The sequence below is a fragment of the Colossoma macropomum genome, unplaced genomic scaffold, assembly GCF_904425465.1.
Source record: "Colossoma macropomum unplaced genomic scaffold, Colossoma_macropomum, whole genome shotgun sequence".
Lineage (NCBI taxonomy): Eukaryota > Metazoa > Chordata > Actinopteri > Characiformes > Serrasalmidae > Colossoma > Colossoma macropomum.
Window position 1 is genome coordinate 34,285,521 of NW_023494795.1, and position 21,906 is coordinate 34,307,426.

Genomic DNA, 21,906 nt, shown 5'->3' on the forward strand with positions numbered 1-21,906 from the left:
TTCTGCTGCTGTTGACCAGATATTATTTGCAAGTAATGACAACACAGTAATGACTCCAGTCTTGCAAGGCCAGATGTAATCTTGCAATGGGAACATCTGTGGATAACCATGGGAAATTTGGGATACATGTAGGTAGGAATGTAGACTTATTAGGATGGGAACAAATTGAATGTAAAGTTTATGGATTAATGGATGTAGTTAAACTTATCACTGAAAAGTTCTTTTTAAAAAAAAATTTGGTTGAGTATGCCGATGTGTTGTGTGTGCGGACAGCACATTGAATGCGGAAACATTACCTCTTGTGAGAGAAAAAAGTTCTGTTAGTTAAGGGTTATGAGGTACTTACTAGCTTGTTTGGCTTGTATTATCGTTGTATTCCAGACATTAAAAGTGCATCGACTAGTGGAATTTGGGGCTGGGTTTTAAAGGTGGCATACTCCTATTAGCAGCACAATCCAGCCGCAATCCAGCACCAAAAGTTTAACAGGTTGTCCGCAGATGTATACTCACATAATAGGTTGATAATGGGTCCACTACCCAAATATCCAGTGGTTCCGTAGTCAGAAAGTGACCATTAATGAAGGACTATAGCAGGGGTGTCCAATCTTAATCACAAAGGGCCAGTGTGGCTGCAGGTTTCCATTCCAACAATTAGAAGCTCACATGACCAATTGTTTGTAGACTGACAATTGTTTGTAGACTAAACAAATGGAATCAGGTGTGCTTCTGCTTATTTGAAATGAAAGCCTGCAGCCACACCAGTCCTTTGCAGATAAGATTGGACACCCCTGCTAATATGGTTAACATATTTTACATAGCTACAGTCAAAATTGCTAATTTTTTCTCTGCATTTGGCAGTTTTGCTGTACTCAAGACTGTTAGGTTTACATCTCCTATGATGTAATGTTTAATACATGATCATTTGGAAAATAGTGTATGTCTATAGTAAAATTCAGATGGGATTAATTGTAAATGGGAAGATGAAGTAATGTAATAATTATTGATTTGCTCAGTGATTGCTCAGACTGCATGCACCCACATCAGTAAAGATTCTAGCAAATTTTACCTGCTATAAAATGAACTAGAAAAAAATAGGTAATGGAAATCCCGTGCAAGTTGTCACATTAGTAAATATTCCATCATATCCTGTAGAAAATAAGTTTCAGCATTTTTTTAAGAATGGAGGCACTCAAAAAAAGCATTTACTTGTATTATGTGTGGTGCAGATCAAGCTGAATGCCAAAAAAGACAATTTTTTTTCTTTTTTTGCAATAGTATTGACTGTTGGCTGTAAATTCCCAGGGTAACGGCAGTGCTAATGATGCATAACTCTTACCCAAGTCAGCTAGGTGGAGGGTTTGAGTAAACAAAAATCTCTATAATATAAATATTATACATGTCCTGTGGTAAAATTACATTACCTCACCTCACCATTTAAAATGAATCCCATCCAAATAGTACTTATGTCATATCTCTTTTGTTTGCTAGGCACAGTTTATTTGTCCTTCACCATCTTAACCAACATCAGCTGTTTATTTGGTCCTAGTCACCGGTCCTGACCTACAAACATATATCAAGGTCCAAGTATGATACTATCAGCTATGGACCTGGAATTTATATAATTGTTGGCCTCTGCCCCTCAGGAGCATCAGCAGCAGCCAGCCAGAGAGACGTATGGGCTGAACCTGTCCGCTTTGCCCCAAGATGAGGACCTTCTCATATACCACAGGTCAGTTGGTCTAGAATGCCTTCCTTTATAATGATACCACTGATGCTCTTCTTCGTAAATCTTATATCTCTAAATAATATAACCTGAAGTTTAATAACTAGTTAGCAATCTGGTGCATCTTTAAAATATTTTTATTTATAAGGCTTATAAAGATCATTTTAACGTAAAAGATTTGTATCAGTTTTTTCTTTTTTCTTCTGGGGTGCCGATAATTCTGGAGGACACTAAGAATTACCACATAAAGAAAGTGATTTTTAGTTTAAGTTGAGTCTAACAGGTATAAGTCAAATTGTTCATAGTGGTAAACATGCTGTTTGTCATCTAATTTTTTTTTCTTTCATGAAAATTTACCGCTCGCAGCACGCTTCCTCCACTCTGCAACACCACAGTGCACGGTGTCCTCAGTTTCTATGCAGAAGAAATTGTATAGAGCCTTGATAGAGAATATATAAGTAGTTTATTGGAGGCCTCTCGTGTAAAAGGTCTGTTTGACATAACAAGATATGTAGAGGTGTTCATCGGGTGTAAATTGTCCAGGCTGATCCACACAGTAGTTCTTTTGTTATCCTCTTGTTTTGCAGTGCCTTTCTTGGAGGATCCCTGCACTGAACACTTAAGTGTTTTCTCTTTTTTAATACACCACATTAAGCTCATGATGGGCTTTATAATTAGCTGACAATTTGGTGTCAGGTGTATTGAACAAAGGAAAGCACTAAACTGGAAGTCAGAGATGTTACAAGTCTGATACTCATCTTATTTAGGCTATTTCTAAATGCATAACCTGTCATATTTACTTACCCTTCAAAAGTTTGGAATAACTTGTTTTTTGTTATCTTATGTACAAGTAAGTGTTACAATTATGTAAAACTATTCACCAAAAGGTATTTTTGATATTTTATTCAATATTTCAGATTATCAAGAAGTTATTGTTCGATAGCCATCGTCAGAGAGTCTGGAGCGCCTCATCTATTAGTACTTGAAAGAAAACTCTTGAATAGCTTTTAGTGTGTGTCACTGCCAAGAGCTATCTCTTTTGCCCAGGGTCTGAACATTTATAAGTAGCTCTAATATTGTCTATACTATTGCCCTAATAACTATCTGTAATCTAACGTCTTCAAAAAGAATTAAAAAAATCAAAGAATATCAATGAAAATGAAAAAGGATAACAAGGAATGAAAAAGACTTCAGCCGCTAAGTTCTTGTGGAAGGCAGGAAAAGGTCTTCGCTTTATTGAGCATCAAATGGCAAGGTGGTTCCCGGGCAACCACAGTGCGAATATCATCTCAAAACATCCCTTTTTATTCCCCTCTGGGGTGATGAGGTAATCTCCCCGCCCCTTTTGCACAATTCCATACCATTTTTGTCCCCATCATATCCAAACCTTACACCTTTTTTGGTAACCCTTAAACCCAAACGCATATAATGTCTTTTTTAAAAACCCACTCAGGTCTACCTCTTACCAGGGCGTTCCCTCCTTACAGGGCCCTCTTGTGCAACTCTCCATATACGTTCAAAAGTTTACCATAGCTATAACTTAAACTGTCATCTGGTACAACTCTCTTCTGTCCTTTCAGAAGTTCACCCCTGTCAGAGAGTCCATTGCATACAGTCCATAGTCTGCTCCCCTATATTACCTTTTTACGAGGTCTCCAAGCTCTCTAGTCAGCCAATGTTTTATTCAGTCTTTCCCATCATGTGAATTAGTCCAGATTCAGTATTCTCAACCTCTAGCGGTTAAGAAGGGGAATTAAAACAACACTGGAAGATTTCTTTTACTCTTTGGATCTGCCTCCCATTCCTGCGCATCAACACAAAGCATGCCCCTAGAATCAACAGGGCCCATTGAAGTTCATTTAGAGTTTGCTAGCAGTACCAAACATTGTCATGACTTCAGTTTCTAGCAGTGAGGCAGACTGTTTATTAAGGCTATTACCTTACTTTATTATTTAGATATAGATGATAAAAATATGGCATTTTTTAGCCCTTTTTTATAGCTAAAACAACAATTTCATCATTGTTAATAACGCTGAATACCATCTTCGGATTTTGCTTGCTTTAAGGAAGCTAGCTAAAAGATATAAGCATCAAGAGAGCTACAATACTGCCTCCCCCTAACAAAGTGTTATTTATTCTGCTTGCCAAACATACTTTACATTTCACTTATTTGGAGAGACTGTTCAGCTAATCATACTATTTTGGTACTCTCCAAACACTTCTTTGTGTAGCAGGCACTGTGATTGTGCTACCAACATGTGTTGCCCACTAGGAAATTCAACTGCTTGATTGCAAAGCTACAAGCTTGGTACTCAGTTCATACCAGTTTGCTGCTGTGAGAATAGTGAAGATGCTATCCACTTTTTCTTTGAAATGAGGTTGCACAACTTTTTCAGCGAACTGTCACTATCTGTGTTAGCTATTTAGCATCATTACCTGCATGGGAGTTGGGTGCAGTTGAAATAACATTACATACATCTCTATAAAGGTGGTTCATCCAAAGCATTACTTTACCTGGCTCTCTGAGTGATAAAGATTTATCTGCTTAAATTGTTATGTATAGTCAGCCATTCAAACAGTTCAGCACTTCCTTTCCATGATGAACATCAGCAATTCTTCCCCTTCGCATGTTATAATTCACTTTGTCTTGCAAAAGCACTTTGTGTTGATTGTTAATTTGTTCTCAAATATTTTGTCAGCACAGCATTTTTTCCTCTCCAGAACGCAGGTTACTTACCAGATTCTGCCATGTTTTCTTACTTCCATACAAAAGGATGTAGCCTCCATGTACATGTGAGCTGAGCATCCTAGGCTGAGACTAATCCTAGCTCAACCCCATCCTACTTAAGGACATTTTCGCTGTACCTTATCATTGAGTAACGATTGTCCGTAATTCTTGGAAGAAGGCCTGTTCCCACGCTGAAGGTTTCTCTCTTATATACACATATGCACGCATTCACATATGCACAAATACTGTTATCACAGCTTCTCTTTTAAAATGCAGATGAGACCAGGGCTTTGTTCTTTGGCGGACAGTGCATAATTTGCATAGTGACCTCGTCATTATTGAGGGCATGCTCAAAAGGCATTTAAATGCAAAATATTATTTGCAAAAACAGTCTTTATGCATTATATTTTTTAAAGCAGATAGTTTTTTGAAAACGCCATTCCTGTGTGCTTCTGGACTACCCTGTGCAGTTTCCCAGAAGGGAAGCACATGTAGATTAGATAGATTAAACCATTGTCTACAATAGTCAAATGGATACTAAACAAAACTGAAAATCCATCTGATTCACCCGAAATACACTGTACCTTGCAAAAGTCAGAGACCACCCTTTCATTTCTTTCATTTCTAGTCAAAACAGGCCTTAAGTAGTAGTTATTCATTTTTTAGTGTCAGAAAAAAGCAGAAACATACCTAACAGAAAGTTACACAAAATATAAAATAAATCTGTTGCTATAAAATTGGTACACTCTTTGCTTCTATGCACCCTGCTGCCACTTTAACTCTTCTACCTTTCCGATCTAAAAACCTAGGAGCTGTGTCCTCCCAACAAGCAACTACCCAAACTCACCTTAGCCACCTTGAAAATATCTTTCTCATGTGCATCTAAAATGGCTAAAGGAGATATTTCGGAGGCAATTACATGTAAGATAATCCACTTGCATAAGAAAGATGAAAGTCTAAGTGAAAATAAGTTAAAAAAAACAAAACATTTCCAGCAAGGTGCTAAAGGTTACAGAGGGCATGGGACTCTTAGCAACCATACAAGACCTGATAGACCACCAAAACTCTTACCATCACATAAACAGTAATTAAAGCTTTCATTTTTGTTAGACAGGAGAAAATCAAGCTCATCCTTCAAATCCACAGGCGTTTCTTTCCATCCCTCCACTGTAAGAGGACAACACAACACGGATCTGAAGGGACATCATATGCAAAAGTTTGGTCAAATGACGTTGATTTTCTAAGTGAAAATAAGTACACATCTTCTACAGAGAACACAATTGTGCACAATTAAGTGTGTTCTCTGTAGAGGATGTGTACTTATTTTCACTTGGAAAATCAACATGTCACTTGACCATGGGTGCGCAAACTTTTACATATGATGCTAAACATATAGGGGGGAAAAAAGAAAACAAATGTTGCCCTTGCAAAAGTTATATCACATTTTTTATGTTTTGTTTTTCTTTTTCAATGTTAAACTCGGCCAATAAATAGAAATTATTCTCTAAAATTTGCAGTAAATGCCATATTTACATTTGTTCTTTGTAGAGGATGCTAAATTCAAAGTTTGCATATGACTGCAGCTGTCAAGGTGTCATTACTGAGAAAAAGATTTTTTTAGGAATTAGGAATCCTAAAGAAGAAGAACGTTTGCACTTGAACACCAAAAGTAAACATCTATTGATGTGTATTAAGGTTTTGTGGAAGTCTAAATTTGTAATTGAGATAACTTGGATCATTAGATGCAGAAAATTTAACCAACATTTAAGACTGAATTTAGGACTTGTTTACAAGAAGTAAATATATCCCTGGAAAAATATCCCTGGAGAAAAAGCAAGTCCTCTGAAAAAATGAGAGCTGTAAAACATAATGCACACTAAATACAGTGTATATTTATACTCTGAGAACATTACTATTGAAGCTTCTGTGTAATTTTCTGTTAAATGTTTTCTGCTTTTCTCCACTGATGCTTAAAACTTAATAACTTGTAATTAATATAAATGATATATAAGGTATATAATTATGTATGTTCCTATACTACCTACTCAGGAATGTGAAGGCTAGCACATTTTATCATTCAATTTTCTATAATGGGAATCGCATTTTTATAATGTCAAATGAATTGTTAGCTCAAAGCTCATAGTCTTTGAACTGAATGCCACATGGAAATGCTAATGTGCAAACAATTTACTGCTTGTTTTAACAATGTTGCTATTTTACCTTATTATAACAGGCCTAGTTTAATGGCAGCCATACATTGAATTAATTGTGTGTCTCATGTGCTTCTTTATTTATCATAACACCTTTAGCTCCAGCTCTTCTGTATTTTCTTTGTTCAGTTGGCAGTAGCAGTGATGGACTTCTCACTGCTGCTGCTTCTGGTTAATGGTGATAACTCCATAGTCACCATACCTCAGAAAACCTCAGCCATCTCATATGAACGCTGCAAGCATCTTTTCCAGTTAAAAGTTAAATGATTATAGAATGATCATAGACTTCCAGTTAAATAATTATCGATTAATTATAGAGTTAATTTAAATTATTAAAAAGAAAGGATGAATAATAAAAAGAAAGGGATAAGATATATGACAAAGAATTTGTTGATTATAATTTTATTATATGTTCTGTTCTTGTCGTAATATAGTGAGCTGGGCTGCAATGTCATTATACATGCATATAATGAAATTACTGTCTGTACGTTGTTTGTCATTTTCTTTCTTTCTTTCCTCCTCTTTTCTTCATTTTTTCTTTGTTTCTTTTATTTTTCCTCTTTCTTTTTCTTTCTTTCTTTCTTTCCTTCTTTTAGTACGTCTTTCTTCCTTTTTTTCTCATTTCTTCCTTTTGTTTCTTTCTTTCCGTCTTAATGTCTTTCTGTTCTTATTTTCTGGCTGGAGCAGCAGGTGTCTAGTTTTCTGCTTGACTTTCCCAGAATGTTCTGATTAGTGTGGTCACAGTCTGCCCTCACTGTCCCTCCCCCAGCCTTCTCTTGAACACATCCTGTGTGTTATCAAAGCCATCAGTGACTGATCACGGCCTGACAACCGCCTCCTTTGTGCACACATACGTGCAACTTCTTTTGCAGGGTGTAACTGAGTTCACTTCCAGAAGAAGAGTTCATTCTGGGACCTACGGCAACCCCTCATTTCTCTGTATTCCCTTATCCCTTTCACTGCTACCACTCCAAGAGCCTCTTTGAAGCCACTGGAGGTTCATGACTTTCTTTATTCTGACACATTTCCCTCAAAAGAGATCATATAAACCAAAGATTAATCCTGCTGTAAAGCATAATACCATCAGCTGTATTCTATACCTATGTGCTTAAGTAATAACACAGATACAACAGGTCAGCTCTTTTCTCATGTGCTCTGCCTGGAGACCTGTGCCTCATAAGTCTGTTTGAAAGCTTGTACTTTTGTCACGTGTGTAAGGCTAGCTGTGTGCTTTCTTATTTCGAAATCTCTTCAAACACGGAGGTGTTTTGGATAAGGCTCTACTAATTTTTGCACACAAATATCGCCCAAAATGTTAATTATGTCCCAGCAGCGCGAAATTATGCCGAATGTCGAGTTGGATTGACGTAAAAGACGTGTGAATTCCGATCTGGCTGTTGAGACGATTTACATTAAGATATGCAGAACATATTTACAGTACAAACCTTGTCAAAAAAAAAAAAACTAAAACTAAATAATCGTTCATTAATAGTACTCGAGGTAAAATATTCAATTAATTGTGATATTGATTTGAGGTCATATCGCCCAGCACTAGTTTATAGTCACAGTAGTGTAAGAACACTTGCTTCACTTAAGCATTAACAGGACTGAAGGAATAGAAAAAAGATAGGATGAATGATAGAAAGAAACAGAGATAAGGTATATGACACAGAAATTGTCGATTACAATGTTATCTGGTCAATTCTTCTTTCATATGCTGTTTGTGTTTCTCTGTAATCGTTGCGAAGCAGTAATCAGACACATTATTACATGTATTATTAATGTAATTATCTGCATCCTGTGCATGTGCTACATGTGTGAAATGCTATATGGCTTATTTGTTGCTAATTTTAGCTCTGCAATTATGTAACAATGTGTGTTTGTTTGTTATGCTATGTCAGATTTGCCCACCTCGGCCAAAACCAGCACAAAGTAGAGAGAAGAGAGCAATCAACGGGCCTCCAAAAGACTCTGGAAAATGTGATCAGTCTGTGAGTATCACATACACACAAGCATTGTTACTGCCAGAACAAAACCTTGTATCAACAAACTTTTAAGGAAAAAAGCAGTAAGGAAAATTTGACCCATTTTTTTTTTGTTTTTTGTTTTAATTACACAATTCCAAAACCAAGTCATTTAGAGTTTGGTGTGAAATTGTGCCTTACAGGGAAAATCATTGACATAATTTGTAATGTTGATATTGGTAAAATAGTGGTAAATTAAAAAGGGACTATTTTGCTTTACAGCACCCTGCATGTACCTTTCTGCCATAATACTTAGTAAAGAATATGTATGTCGGCCAAAACCTTATTTCAGAACTATAAAACACTGCCTTAGGCATTAGTCAGCATGTTCATAACCTTTTCATGTGAGGGAGCTTTTAGAGGCATTAAACACTTCAGACGTCTGGTTCCTATCACCACCACTGTGAACAAGTTTCTCTACTATGGAGATTCACATCAGAACATTCTGAACACCTTTGTTTGCATCTTAAACATTAATTATGTAGAAAATTTTCCAGAATTTGCCAGTTATTGTGACATGAAAGCCATTTTGAATCATCCACAATTGTCCTATAATGTAAAGGGCAGCAGGCAACAAAGTAAGGACAGGAAACGGTGTAAGAAAAATATTATTAAAAAAACAAAAAAACAAAAACATTGCGAGACAAGGTTGCAATACAAGGCACCAACAATATTCACAAATTGCCACTTGTTCTAATGTGCCCTCAAATATTCTAATATAAAATAAAATATGCTCAAATACTCTATTGTGCTCATGTCACTCTTTTGGATTAAAACTTGAAAAGTGAGTTTTTAACAAAGGCTGTTCAGCCACGTTATTCACCAGCATATTTTATATCTGAGTCCTGTTAATTAAAATTCCATTTTATGGGCCACGTGAGTGCCTTAGGTCAGTATTTTTTATACAAAAGATTTTCATCCCTTTTGTTCAGGTAGCACCAGCTACACACACAAAAAGCACCTGTTGGCCTTTTGTTGTTAATACATCCCTTCTCTCTCTCTCTCTCTCTCTCTCTCTCTCTCTCTCGCTCTCGCTCTCGCTCTCGCTCTCGCTCTCTCTCTCCTTCATCACAAATAAAGAAATACCTTCAAACTTGAAATGTGGAATTGGTAGCTCTCTTACATTTTAGTATTACATATTATACTCTAAACAGTCTCTCTGGTATGCTATTAGTTTGAGAGAAAAATTGTTTGCTAAATGATCTTGCATGTGAAAGGTTCTGTTAGCTCGCCAACTTCAAGCAAAGGTAAACAAGGTGATAGATGACACTAAAATCCTATTATATACCTGAATAGGTCACGAAATGGAAGAGTCAAGTGAGAAGGAGAGGGAAATCACAGTTGCAGCCCAGAGGCATATATGGTGCTTATTAACAGAGCAGAACAGCAGACAAAAACACACTGTCCAAAAACCATTCCATTCTCTAAAGTAGGTTGAACTGCTCCTCTGCCACCACGTTCTGTTCACGTGCCCTGAGGCAAAGCCTCTATTTCACGTTTTTGTGGTTCTATATTGTGATGTAATGATGTAATAGAATGCCCCACTGAGAACACCTGATGACCTGGATCTACCTCACATGGCTTAACCTAGCCTTCTAGGGGCTCCCAGGGCTGCTTGTATAAGCAGTGCATTGAGCTATGTTTTTCGTTGAAATTTAAGTAATTTTGCTTCGTACTGTAAGCATGTGGCAGTCTTAAGCCTCAGTCACACTAGACATTTGTATTTCACATCACCCTGCGAAATGTTTGTGATTGAGTCTGGTCTGGAAGATTGGCAATGAAAAAAGTACCCCATGTTGGTCCAGTTATATGTATGTATAGATACATGCCAGTGTATAGATAACTGGCATGGTTAGGGGCAGCGACAAGGAGCTGACACAGCAGTTAGCAAGCTGGCTAACTCACCTACCATACACAGTAAAAGCACAAAAGTGAACATAATTATATTAGATAACTACATACCACAACATTGTGCTGCAAAGGTCAACACAGCCAAAGCAGTAGCTCTGTTGGTAGAGGGTGCAAATCCACGTCATAGATTACCAGAGTTGAACTTGACGCAAAATTTCACACACGCAGTACTTCCACCCTAGAAGTCTGCATCAAGCTTTACCCAGGAGTTGGACCACTTAGTTTATATCAAAAGGGCAGAATTTTGGCAAAATAAACTGGCCATGTATTGGCTGTTCTAAAGTCATTCATAGCACATACTTTGTAGGTGTACTTGCACAAGATTAACCTTTTCTGTTTCTGAGGGCTTTAAAGGTGTTCTAAAGAGTGCTGCACCAATGTATTCCTTTCACAAATGGGACAGTTTGGGGAAAGTATGGCCAAAGTGTAAGCAAAGCCGTAAACCCACTATAAGGTGATGCCTTACACATAGACAGACACATCACTTTTAAAAATGGTGACAAAATACAATATGGTACTGTACAGAAATATTCAATAAATAATTTAATGTATTAGTAGTAATTATCTCAGTTAACAATTCTTACTCCATGTGGTGTAGTTTAAAAGTATATTGCAAAATAATACAAAATTTAGTTTTGGAGGTGTGTTCAGTGATGTGTGTGTATATCAAGTGCTTTGCTAAAGCTTTGAATGTGGTTAGGTGTGTTAGCCAGACTTTAGAAACGGAATCTCATTTATAATACTTGATTTAGACTGCACGATTTTTAGCTCAGTTTTTACCTTGATTGGCCCCTTCTGACAAATTGTTACAGTCATCAAAAGGGCTTGACAGTGAATATGATCTAGTTGCATGAGAGAGGAAATGAGTCAATCTTTAGCCTTTTGATCTAACACTGATAAACACTCTTTAGGGGTCTGATCTGTGTTTGACTCATTGTCATAGCTGAAGGTAGGAGAAATCTGCATAACAATGAACTGGTCTCCAGTTACTGGCACGTGAATAGTGTGTGTTTTGGCAGATAAAGCTGTTGACCAAGCTGTTGTGTTTGATGTAGAAGGAGAAGGCAGAGTGGGTTTTGATAGACACATTGCACTTATGGGAAGCTGTTTTCTTTCTACATGCTTTCTCTTCTGTAAGTGGTCAGTTGGACACTGTCTGTATGTTTGCTGTATACATAAATATTTGATTCCTGTCATTTTTACTGGAAAGCCTGCAGAACTAACATGGATGTGTAGAATATCAAATACAATGAATGAGTGTTGTTATTGTAAATGTACACACACACAAGTGTGTGTCTGGCTGGGTTAATCACAGTTCTTAGTATCTCTCTGGAAGTGAATTATGCTTTTTTTTATCCACCATTTCTGAGGACCATGTGCAAGAGAGTGTTTAGGAAGCAATGAGAGCACTCAGGTGGTTAGTGAATGAAAGAAAAAGCCTGTTTTTGTGAATTCTGAGAGGGAAGAAAGAGTGGACAGAACTCCAGAACAGGTCAAACAGAGTTACACAGGAACGATTCAGAAGCGAGTGAGATTCAGCTCATACATTTATTATCCTAAATACAGACTGTTGTATACAGTTGTCAGTTTACTAGGTTCACCTATAGGGCTGAAAGATCAATCGTTTTTATATTGGAATCGCAGTGCAGTTTTCTAAGCATGACAGCTGCAGGAGTTTGGTAGTTAACGCTCAAGCCTCCAATAAAAAATGGATCGCTGAACTTCTTGGCAAAAAAATGACCTGGAGCTAAAAAAAAATTTTAATCTGAATAGCAATTTTGGTCAGAAAAATTTGAACCTACGCTCACTGGCCATTTTATCAGAAACACATGCCATATACAGTGTAGTGGAAAAAATATTTGACCCCTTCTGGATTTTGTCTATTACTGCATTTAGCAAAGTGAATGCTTTGAGATGTTTAAACAAACTGTAATGATAAGGATAACCTTTTCAAACAAAAAAATATTTTTATTTTTTTGAAGGAGCTATGTGAATCACTAATGTAAAAGTAATTGCACTTTGTTTCATGATCTTTAGCAGCAATGACTGCAACCAACATTTCCTATTTTATATCAGCCTTTTACATTATGGAGGAATTTGAGCCCCCATCTCTATTGGGTTTAAGTCAGGACTTTTACAGGACCTCTACAAAACATTAATTCTGTTCCTTTAGCCATTCAGATGCAGATTTGCTTTTTTTTGGATCATTGTATTGCTGCATAACCTATGGACAAATGAACAGGCACTCTGCCCTTAAGAATTCTCTGAACAGAATACAGAACAGAATTCCTGGCTTCTTCAGTAATAGCAAGTTGTCCAGGTCCTGAGGCAGCAAAACATTCTCACACCTTCCCAGTACCACCACCATGTTTGAATGTTGCCATGATGTTCATATTGTGAAATGCTGAACTTGTTTTACAGCAGATATAAAGGCACATGTATTATGCAAAAAGTTACATTTTGGGTTGATCTGTCTGTCAAACATTGTCTAAAAAACTTTTTTTGAAAATGGGACACAAGCCTTCATGTTTCTTTTGGTTAACAGTGTTTTCTGCCTTGCTGTTCGTCTATGAATGCTGCTTTTGTCTTTTTTTTATTCCTTGGGGAATTCTAAATTGCTAATTTTCTTGTGCCCAGTTTCTATGGTTCTCCTTTTGTTGGTTTGTGCCAGCCTCCAAATTGCTTAGTTTTTCTTTCAGACATCTCTGTTGCTCATGTTAATTTTAAGGGTGGGAAGTATAATGTATGCTAGTAAAAAAAAAGTGAATAATTTTGATTTAAAAATATTGTGGGATACTGGATAAGCCCAGAAACCACAAACACACCATTTAAACATTTTCACTACTTATTACAGTTTGTTGCACAGATTATTATTTTGAATTGTGGAATAGCCTTCTTTTCTCTTTCGTAAGTCAGCTATATACTTTGAAAACAACATTTTGAAGAAAAACAACATCTTTATGGCCAAATGAAGCACTAGTTTGGACTTCTAGTGGTGCTGAGACATACGCAAAGGAGAGTTCTTCTTAAGTATACTGTGTTCAGCGGTAGTTCTATTTCGCTTTTCTGTCTTTCATCGTTTGAAATATACACTGCCAGCTTTATTGCGCGATGTTGAACAAAACACATATAATCACACGTGTGGGAAACAAGGTCAAGAGTCCCATTCATGCATGGTTAAATTGGGTTAAATGAAGGTTTTATGTAAGTGGCTATAAAAATTCAAGACAAAATGTCTTTTTTAATAGGCAAGTTTGTGATGTTTGTTAATGTTTTTAGGTTGAATAATATATTAAAAGCAGTAAATATATTAATTTGCTGTAATATAACTCATGTATCAGTTTGGTTCTGATCGGTGGTGAGCAGTACTGGTTGGCCATTTGAGTCTAGCCTCCATTTGTTACTATCACTTATGTCCTTCAGACTTTCAGCTCAGGCTTTCTGGTAGCAGCTGTAGCGCTTCAGCTACCAGACTAAATATTCAGTAGTACAGAGGAAAAATTTAGAGGTATTTTAGAGGTACACAGACAAGAACCTGTGTTTGATACATGTTTGACTAGTGATTATGCATGTTGGCCAATTTAAAGCAAAAATAGATTCTGGAAGCCTTTTTATTCATGTCTAATATAAGGGGAGCTTTGAACTTAAGAAAGCAGCCCATTCAGATGAGCGAATGTGAGAGTTAATACTGGAGCTGGACAAAGCAATGTTAGATGCTAAGGAAGACTATTTATCTTTAAACAGACTTTTTTAATCATTAGTGTGAACACTGTACAGTATGGTTTAATCTGACTTATTTGTGAAGTTAATAGCTAAGTTAAGAAAAGCTAGCATAAGACTGTCTGTTAATAATTTTGACACCACAATCATCCCCCCAGTTTTATTGAAAACTAAAAAAAATTCGGAGTAATTTACTGCCACTGCTGTTCTTGCTGCAGGTTTCTTTTGAGGAGCTTTAATTTGATGGAAGAAGTGTTTAGAGATGGTTGTAATTGTTTTAGAGGCATGTCAGTTAGTGTTGGTCAGTTAAGCTCTCTTTGTAAGGAAACATGCAGTTGGTCAGTGTTCAAGCACTGACAATATCCGTGACATGCTCAGAAAAGCACGTTGTGATGTCATTGACATCATATTGTCATATTGCCCATTTTTAGTTCTCGTCCATGAAGAAATCTATGTAATATTACTTGTTACAGTGATAGTTTTTAGTGTTGGTGTTACTGTGGCCTCCTGTGTGCATGTGTGTTTGTGTATGGCGGTGCATTGTGCATTAAGCATTTGATGCTCATAACACGTCTAATCCTTCACAGTGGTGGTCTTCAGTACCTCTCTTACACATCCGTTTGCGTGTATGTAATCCAGCACACACATGTCAGCACCACAGTTTGGTTTCAGCAGGTGTGCTGAGTTTTTCTTGCAGTTATGTAACTCCTTGGATACTTTACATTAGCACTTGAAAGGCATCTCTTCTTTTTTTCAGTCTCTCTTGGACTTTATCCATGTCAAGCCATGCTTTATTGGTCCAGAGTGTGCTAGAACAAAAGCATTATTGATTGCAGGTTGAGCTGTGAGCAGTGATTTGATTGGCCAGCACTTTTATGGCCAGTTGGCTTGTTCGGTGTTGGCTTACACCTATTTAGGGGAATTTAAAATGTCACGACTGTGTTGGACATGTGAGAGTCAGTCTCTGTGTGTGTGTGTTTGTGTATCCAGATTCAACTTGGAATTATTGATGTTTTTAATGACATTGAATGACTTTTTATATCTCTTTATATCTTTTAATATCTTAAAGAATAAAGAAATAGTTTAGTAAAAAAACAAACACAATTTTTCACTTACCCCAGATGTAGTCCATCAAATGTTTATTGTTTGAATTTTGCTTCTTTAGTTTGAGTGTAATGTTCAGAGTAATGTTACTAACAAAGACTTAAAGTCAGTAATCACCCAAATTCTTTTCTATAAATATATTTTAAAACTTCTGTTAACCCTCTCAAACCACTTCCGGGTCTTAATTAAGGCCATGCAGTCTTGTCAGGGTGGTTTAAGACACAGTATTACTTACTGTGCTCTATGAAACGCAATAAAACAGGCAGCAGGTGTTGTGCTGAAATTCAAAGTATCTTTTTTATAAATAACTGTTAATCTTTAATTTCTTAACTGAAGATACTGTACTGTGCAAGGATTCTGAGCACATAAGCACTAATAACTATAATAACTTAAAACTTTTTTGCCAATAAAAACACCATATGTAAACACAAACTTTAAAATAGTAAAAAGTAGCAATAATTTTCATATTTTCAATAAAGTAGTTGATGAACAAAATTGGGTTCCCGATTTCTCCTCGATGCCCCCAGCCATCATGTGGATTTGTCAGTTTCCCCAACCTGTGATCTTGCTTTAATTTAATGAAGGATTGATCAGCCAAAAAAGCACTAGATAATAAGTACAAATAATACTGGGCTTCATTGAGGAAAGGTTTGGAAATGGTTAATAAACACAAACGTATACAATATAAAATAAATATTTTTTTAATAGTATTGTTATTTTGGTTTATTTTAATATATTAAGTTTGTGAGGTTAACAAAACATTGAAGATGTAAAGTGGTTGTTGCAGTTCGCTGGCCAGCTGGCATCTGTCGGTTTTGGCCCATTTTATGGGTGTCTTCGAACACAAAGCAGAAATTAAATGTGGGTTTATACTGCATGTTGAAGGATCCATGTTCTTTATTTTTCTTGTTTTTCCTGACTTTTAGGATTTTTATATGGTGCTTCCTGGTGGGAAACTAGTTTTTCCAGTCAAAACAAGACCACTTGAAAGCAGTGTTACCAATAACATGTTTTACCTCTCCCTCCCATCATCAAACTAAAAGGCTGTAGCTCAGACACTTGTGATACCATGTTTCACTCAGAAATCCATCACAGTTCATAAAAAATGTTATTATTTACAGTTCACATTGACTTGAAAGGGGGACTCCACCACTACCTCAAAATTTCTACATAATTAAATGGTTAAGATCTGTTTGAAGTCATTCAAAATGGTTTCAAATGCTCCACTCTAGAGATGCTTACTGAGTCAGAATTGTTTACAATGGTGGTTACTACATGAAATGATTATGAATAAAGTTTTGGCCTAAATGTATTTGAATTCATTTATTTTAATCTATTTATAGTGGAGTACATGCAGGGTGTTGTAAGACAAAATACAAAATGTGTAGTATTTTTTTTCTAATTTTCCATTATTTTACCCTAATAAACATTACATATAAAAAGTCAGAAGGCACATGTAGGTTCACTGGTGGTTTTGGGTAGTGAATAAAATGGTTATATTTGTGTTGTATACATTGTGACTTCTGGTTACTGTCATATCCTATTACTGTAAAGAAATCTATAAAGGTCTATAATTTTTTCTACAACAGACCATTTAGCATCAAACCGCTCTGAATGACTGTTTACTATGCAACGATAGAATTATGCAAAACTTTGAAAAATTGGTGGATTTTCCCTTAAATTCAGCTTTGAGCCTGCTTGTTAATACCTCTAACCTGCCTGGACCTGGGCAGTTAACGACCACCCAACCACACAAACTTGACTCCTTAAACCTTAAGGATTTGCTTGTGGGTCTACACATCAGTTCTACTCTCTAATAACTAGCAAAGGAAAACCCCCAGCCCAGCACTACTGAAAAACAGCCAGAATAGCAGGAAAGTCACTTCAAGCCATATAACTCCACTTTATAGTAGAGACACAAACCCACACTAACTGCTCCACAGCCACACACAGTAAACATGTATGCACATCTATAACTAACAAATGGCAATAAACAAACACTTCTGAAATGTGTATCAAAACTCAAAGTGACAATGCTAGTTTCTACTTGCACCCCTATGAGATTTTAGTAGTTGGTTAACGCTAAGCATTTTTTGCACGTTCTACATTAGACACAGACATGTGAAGCTTGTGAAAATCATTTCATGTTTTATTTGACGTGTGTAACAGATGTTACCCTATATTTTACCTTGTAGCAGTTTTACAGTGACTTGTTCAGCTAAGAGTCTTGGCATAGAGCTGCTGGTGTTTTACATTTTTAACAGCTGACTAAAAACCTAGAGAGCCCAGAGCACTGGTCATCAACCCTCTTCCTAGATATGTACCTTCCTGCATATTCACCTCCATCCCAAATGTAACACACCTCATTTAGTTAATTTGTGACTCCTGACAGTAGTATTTAGATGGATTAGATAATTAGATGATCTGGTAATTGATTGATTAGATGATTAGGTAATTAGATGATTTGTTAGAGCTAAAGTCTGCAGGAAGGTAGATCTCCAGGAGCAGAGTTGGTTACAGCTGGACTAGAGTGGCGGATCACAAATTTGAATCTCACCCTTTGTAAATCAAAACGTTTATTGATTGATTCCACTGCACTTCAGTCACTCCACTAATAAGGTTAGCAATCAGTGTGACACGTTAGACCTTCAGTTCATCTCCCGAAGGCCCAACCAGTGGGAGAGCTCACTTAGCTGTAACTAACTACAACCCCATTCACAAAAAAGTTGGGATGCTGTGCAAAATGTAAAGAGAACAAAAATGCAATTATGTGTGCAAATCATTTAAGCCCTATATTTCATTGAAGATACTATTAAGACAACATATCAAATGTTGGAGCTGAGAAATTGTATTCTTTTTTTGAAAAATATTTGCCCATTTTGAATTTGATGCCAATAACACATTTCAAAAAATTTGGGACAGGGGCAGCAAAAGGCTGGTAAAGTTGCACAATGCTAAAAAAACACAAAGTGGTTAATTGGCAACAGGTCAGTAACATGATTGAGTATAAAAAGAGCCTCCCAGAGAAGCTGAGTCTTTCAGAAGTAGAGATGGGGAGGGGTTCACCACTCTGTGAAAAACTGCGCAGGCAAATAGTGCAACAATTCAAGAATAACGTTTTTTAACATAAAATAGCAAAGAACTTTTGCTTTTCATCATCTACGGTACAGAATAACATTAAAAGATCTGGAGAAATCTCTGTATGCAAGGGACAAGGCCAAAAACCAGTATTTGCTGGCCGTGATCTTTGAGCCCTCAGATGGCACTGCCTTAAAAACAGACATGATTCTCTAGTGGAAGTCACTGCATGGGCTCAGGAACACTTCTGAAAACCACTGTCTGTGAAAACAGTTCATCGCTGCATCCACAAATGCAAGTTGAATCTCTAAAACGCAAAGAAGAAATCATATATAAACAGGATTCAGAAATGCTGCCATCTTCTCTGGGCTCAGGCTTACTTAAAATGGTCTGAGGGGAAGTGGAAAAGTGTCCTATTGTCTGATGAATCAACATTTGAATTTCTTTTTGAAAATCATGGACATTGTCTCCAATGAGTAAAAAAACCTCCCAGCTTGTTATCAGTGCACAGTTCATAAGCTAGTGTTCATGATGGTGTAGGGGTTCATTAGTGCACATGGCATGGGTGACTTGCACATCTGTGAACGCACCGTTAATGCTGAATGATATATACATGTTTTGGCAACATATGCTGCCATCCAGATGACGTCTTTTTCAGGGAATGCCTTGCTTATTTCAGCAAGACAATGCCAAACCACATTCTGCATGTGTTACAACAGCATTGCTCCGTAATGAGAGAGTCCATATACTAAACTGGCCTGTATGCAGTCCAGATCTGTCACCCACTGATAACTTTTGGTGCATTATGAAATGAAAAATATGACAAAGGAGACCCTGAACTGTTGAGCAGCTGAAATCCTATGTTAAGCAAGAATGGGAAAACATTTCACTTTCAAAACTACAGCACTTGGTCTCCTCAGTTCCCAAACGCTTACAGAGTGTTGTTAAAAGAAAAGGTGATGAAACACAGAGGTAAACATACCCCCGTCCCAACTTTTTTGGAATGTGTTGCTGGCATCAAATTCAAAATGGGCATATATTTTTCAAAAAACAATTACATTTTTCGATTTCAACATTTGATATATTGTCTTTGTAGTATTTCCATTAAATATAGGGTTTACGTGATTTGCATGTCATTGCATTCTATTTTTATTTACATTCTGCACAGCGTCCCAAATTTTTGGAAATGAGGTTGTAGATACCATAGAGAAAATAAATCCTGATTGGAAAGTATTGTCTCCAACGTTAAATTGAAAATTAGAAGAGTACAGCTACAACAATTTGTGTACAGCTTGATGATTCTATAAAATAAACAAACTAAAAAATACAGGGTTTTTTTTTCCACAGAAGCCATTAAGCATTTTCTAAGGGCCCTGAGGGTCCTCATCTGGTAGTTACTGAATAAGACTTGGTTCCTCTAATTAATCCTTAAGAGAATCTGGGTATTACTTATGCCTTTTGTCGCTCTCGCACTCTCTTACTCTCCTCTTCCCTCACATCCACCCTCTCACACACCCTCTTTTTTTGTGTGAATATTTCACATTGTTAACTGTCACATAGGCAGAAAAGTGGATAGTTTCATGAATTTGTCTGTAATTCATTATTGTCTTCGTATTTGTGGTCACTTTAGAGTTCCGGTGTCATCGTTTGACGGAGACAGTATTTACGAGATGATGCCTCCCCGAGTTGACCTGGAGAGCCGGATCGTGTTTGAGGACCACATTCATGCAGGGCGAGGCCTGATCAGACCACTGTGCAGAGAAGATCTACTCCTTTATCGCGAGTACATCAAAAACAGATACATGTGAATGTTAGTCACATGTTCCTTCATTGTCATTTCAACAGGCAGTGGGTGGATTGCTTTGTGTGATAGCACCTATTAATGTCTACACTGTAATTTAAGTTTAGAATTTCTTGATATACTTGAGCTAGGCCCTAGAAGGTCTTGGTAGAAATAGCATTTTTCACTAACGTTCCTTTTATAAAACGAACTAAATAAAAATGGAATAAGAAGAATGAAAAATAGAATAACAATGGTTTCCCAGCACCCAAGGGCCAGTTTCCCAAATCCATTGAAGCTCAATGAATCATTGGTAAGTGGGTGAGTGACTATCAGTCTGAATGCTCTCTCTACTGTATTGTGATTATTGTGCTGTGGACTATTGTGATCGTATTAGAACAAATAGATCCCATAATAGTTTAGCAAGACAGTCTGGAGTTTAATTATAAGATTAATTCTCTTTTTACTTCATCACATTATTTTTTTTTTGTATTGAAACAGTGTTGATGGGTATAGCAGCACATAAATGGATATGAGACTTCATATCATGCTAGTCTGTTTTGCATACCAGCTGTTCCTGATTCACCAAATCATGTTTTTTTTGTTTCTTTTTTTAATATGTTTAAATTAATTAATAAGGCTACATGACCTTTACATTAGCCTTTCATGAAGTCGCTCAGTTCAGGTAGCTGCTTTCGCCCATTTTAATGTCATTTCACAGGCGGTATTAAGACAATTGATGCTTGTTGGAATAAGCCTTCAAACCTGTCTATATGGGTTTATGTCAGTTGTCATGAAAAGTTTATGTGAGTGTCATGTAGCCTTATAAACGCAGCCTTTCAGTAGATTGTTACCACTTAAACATAATAACTGTCTGGTCTTAGTTATACAGGCTGACGTATAGACCATGGCACCTCTTAACTTTTCTATTTTTAATTTGCCTTAATTATTTATTTTGTGTTGTTTATATTGTCTTCTGTTCACGATGCTTGCATCTGATGTCTTTGTGTAAATTGTCTTGGCTGAATGAGCTCCTGTAGGCTCTGTAATAACATTGCATTTATGTATTTATTAAACACTTCTCTGAGAAATTTGAGTTTTGTGTTTAGTTTGTTTACGATGACAACCTTTGGGCTTGTTGTTACAGAGATGAGACAGACAGCTTGCTCTGTCTTGCTGTTTGCCTTTTCTCTCTCTCTCACACACCTTCATTATCCATCTATTGATCTTTCTGTTTGTCCCCCTTTGCCTATTATCATCTCTCTGCTCTCTGTTTTTCCACCCTCACAATCTCAGCAGTCCCCTTTATCTGCTTCTTCTATTTTTTCCTTCTCTATTGCTCTCTCTATTCCTTTCTTATTCTTGCTCTTTTCATCTCTTTCTCTTTAATCATCTCTTTTTCTCTCATTTCTGTCTGTCTCTCTCACACTCTTTTTGTGTCCCTTTTTCTTATCTCTGCATTTCTTTCTTGCCATCCTTTTTTCTTTTTCCCTTTCTTACTTGTTCCCTCTTTCACTTGCTCTATTGCTTTCTTATTCTTTCTCTCTCTTCCTGTCTGCCTCTCTCTTTCTGCATCTGTCTTTCTTTCTCATCTCTCTTTTTCTCTTATTTCTTGCTTTCTCTATTCC

At 36.7% G+C, this 21,906-nt stretch overlaps 1 protein-coding gene across 3 annotated transcripts in view; it reads left to right on the plus strand.

The window, feature by feature from the left end:
* The window catches only part of fig4a (FIG4 phosphoinositide 5-phosphatase a), a 103,271-nt gene extending 81,902 nt beyond the window's left edge, over positions 1-21,369 (plus strand). For 2 of the 3 annotated variants that reach the window (XM_036582293.1, XM_036582295.1), the window contains 3 exons: positions 1,644-1,729; positions 8,563-8,652; positions 20,129-21,369. In XM_036582293.1, the coding sequence (XP_036438186.1) occupies positions 1,644-1,729; positions 8,563-8,652; positions 20,129-20,306 (354 nt within the window). In that variant the 3' untranslated portion in view covers positions 20,307-21,369. Of the gene's footprint in view, positions 1-1,643; positions 1,730-2,310; positions 2,354-8,562; positions 8,653-20,128 lie in introns of those variants that run through there. The other variant, XM_036582294.1, reaches the window with a different exon arrangement.
* Positions 21,370-21,906: the final 537 nt, after the last annotated feature.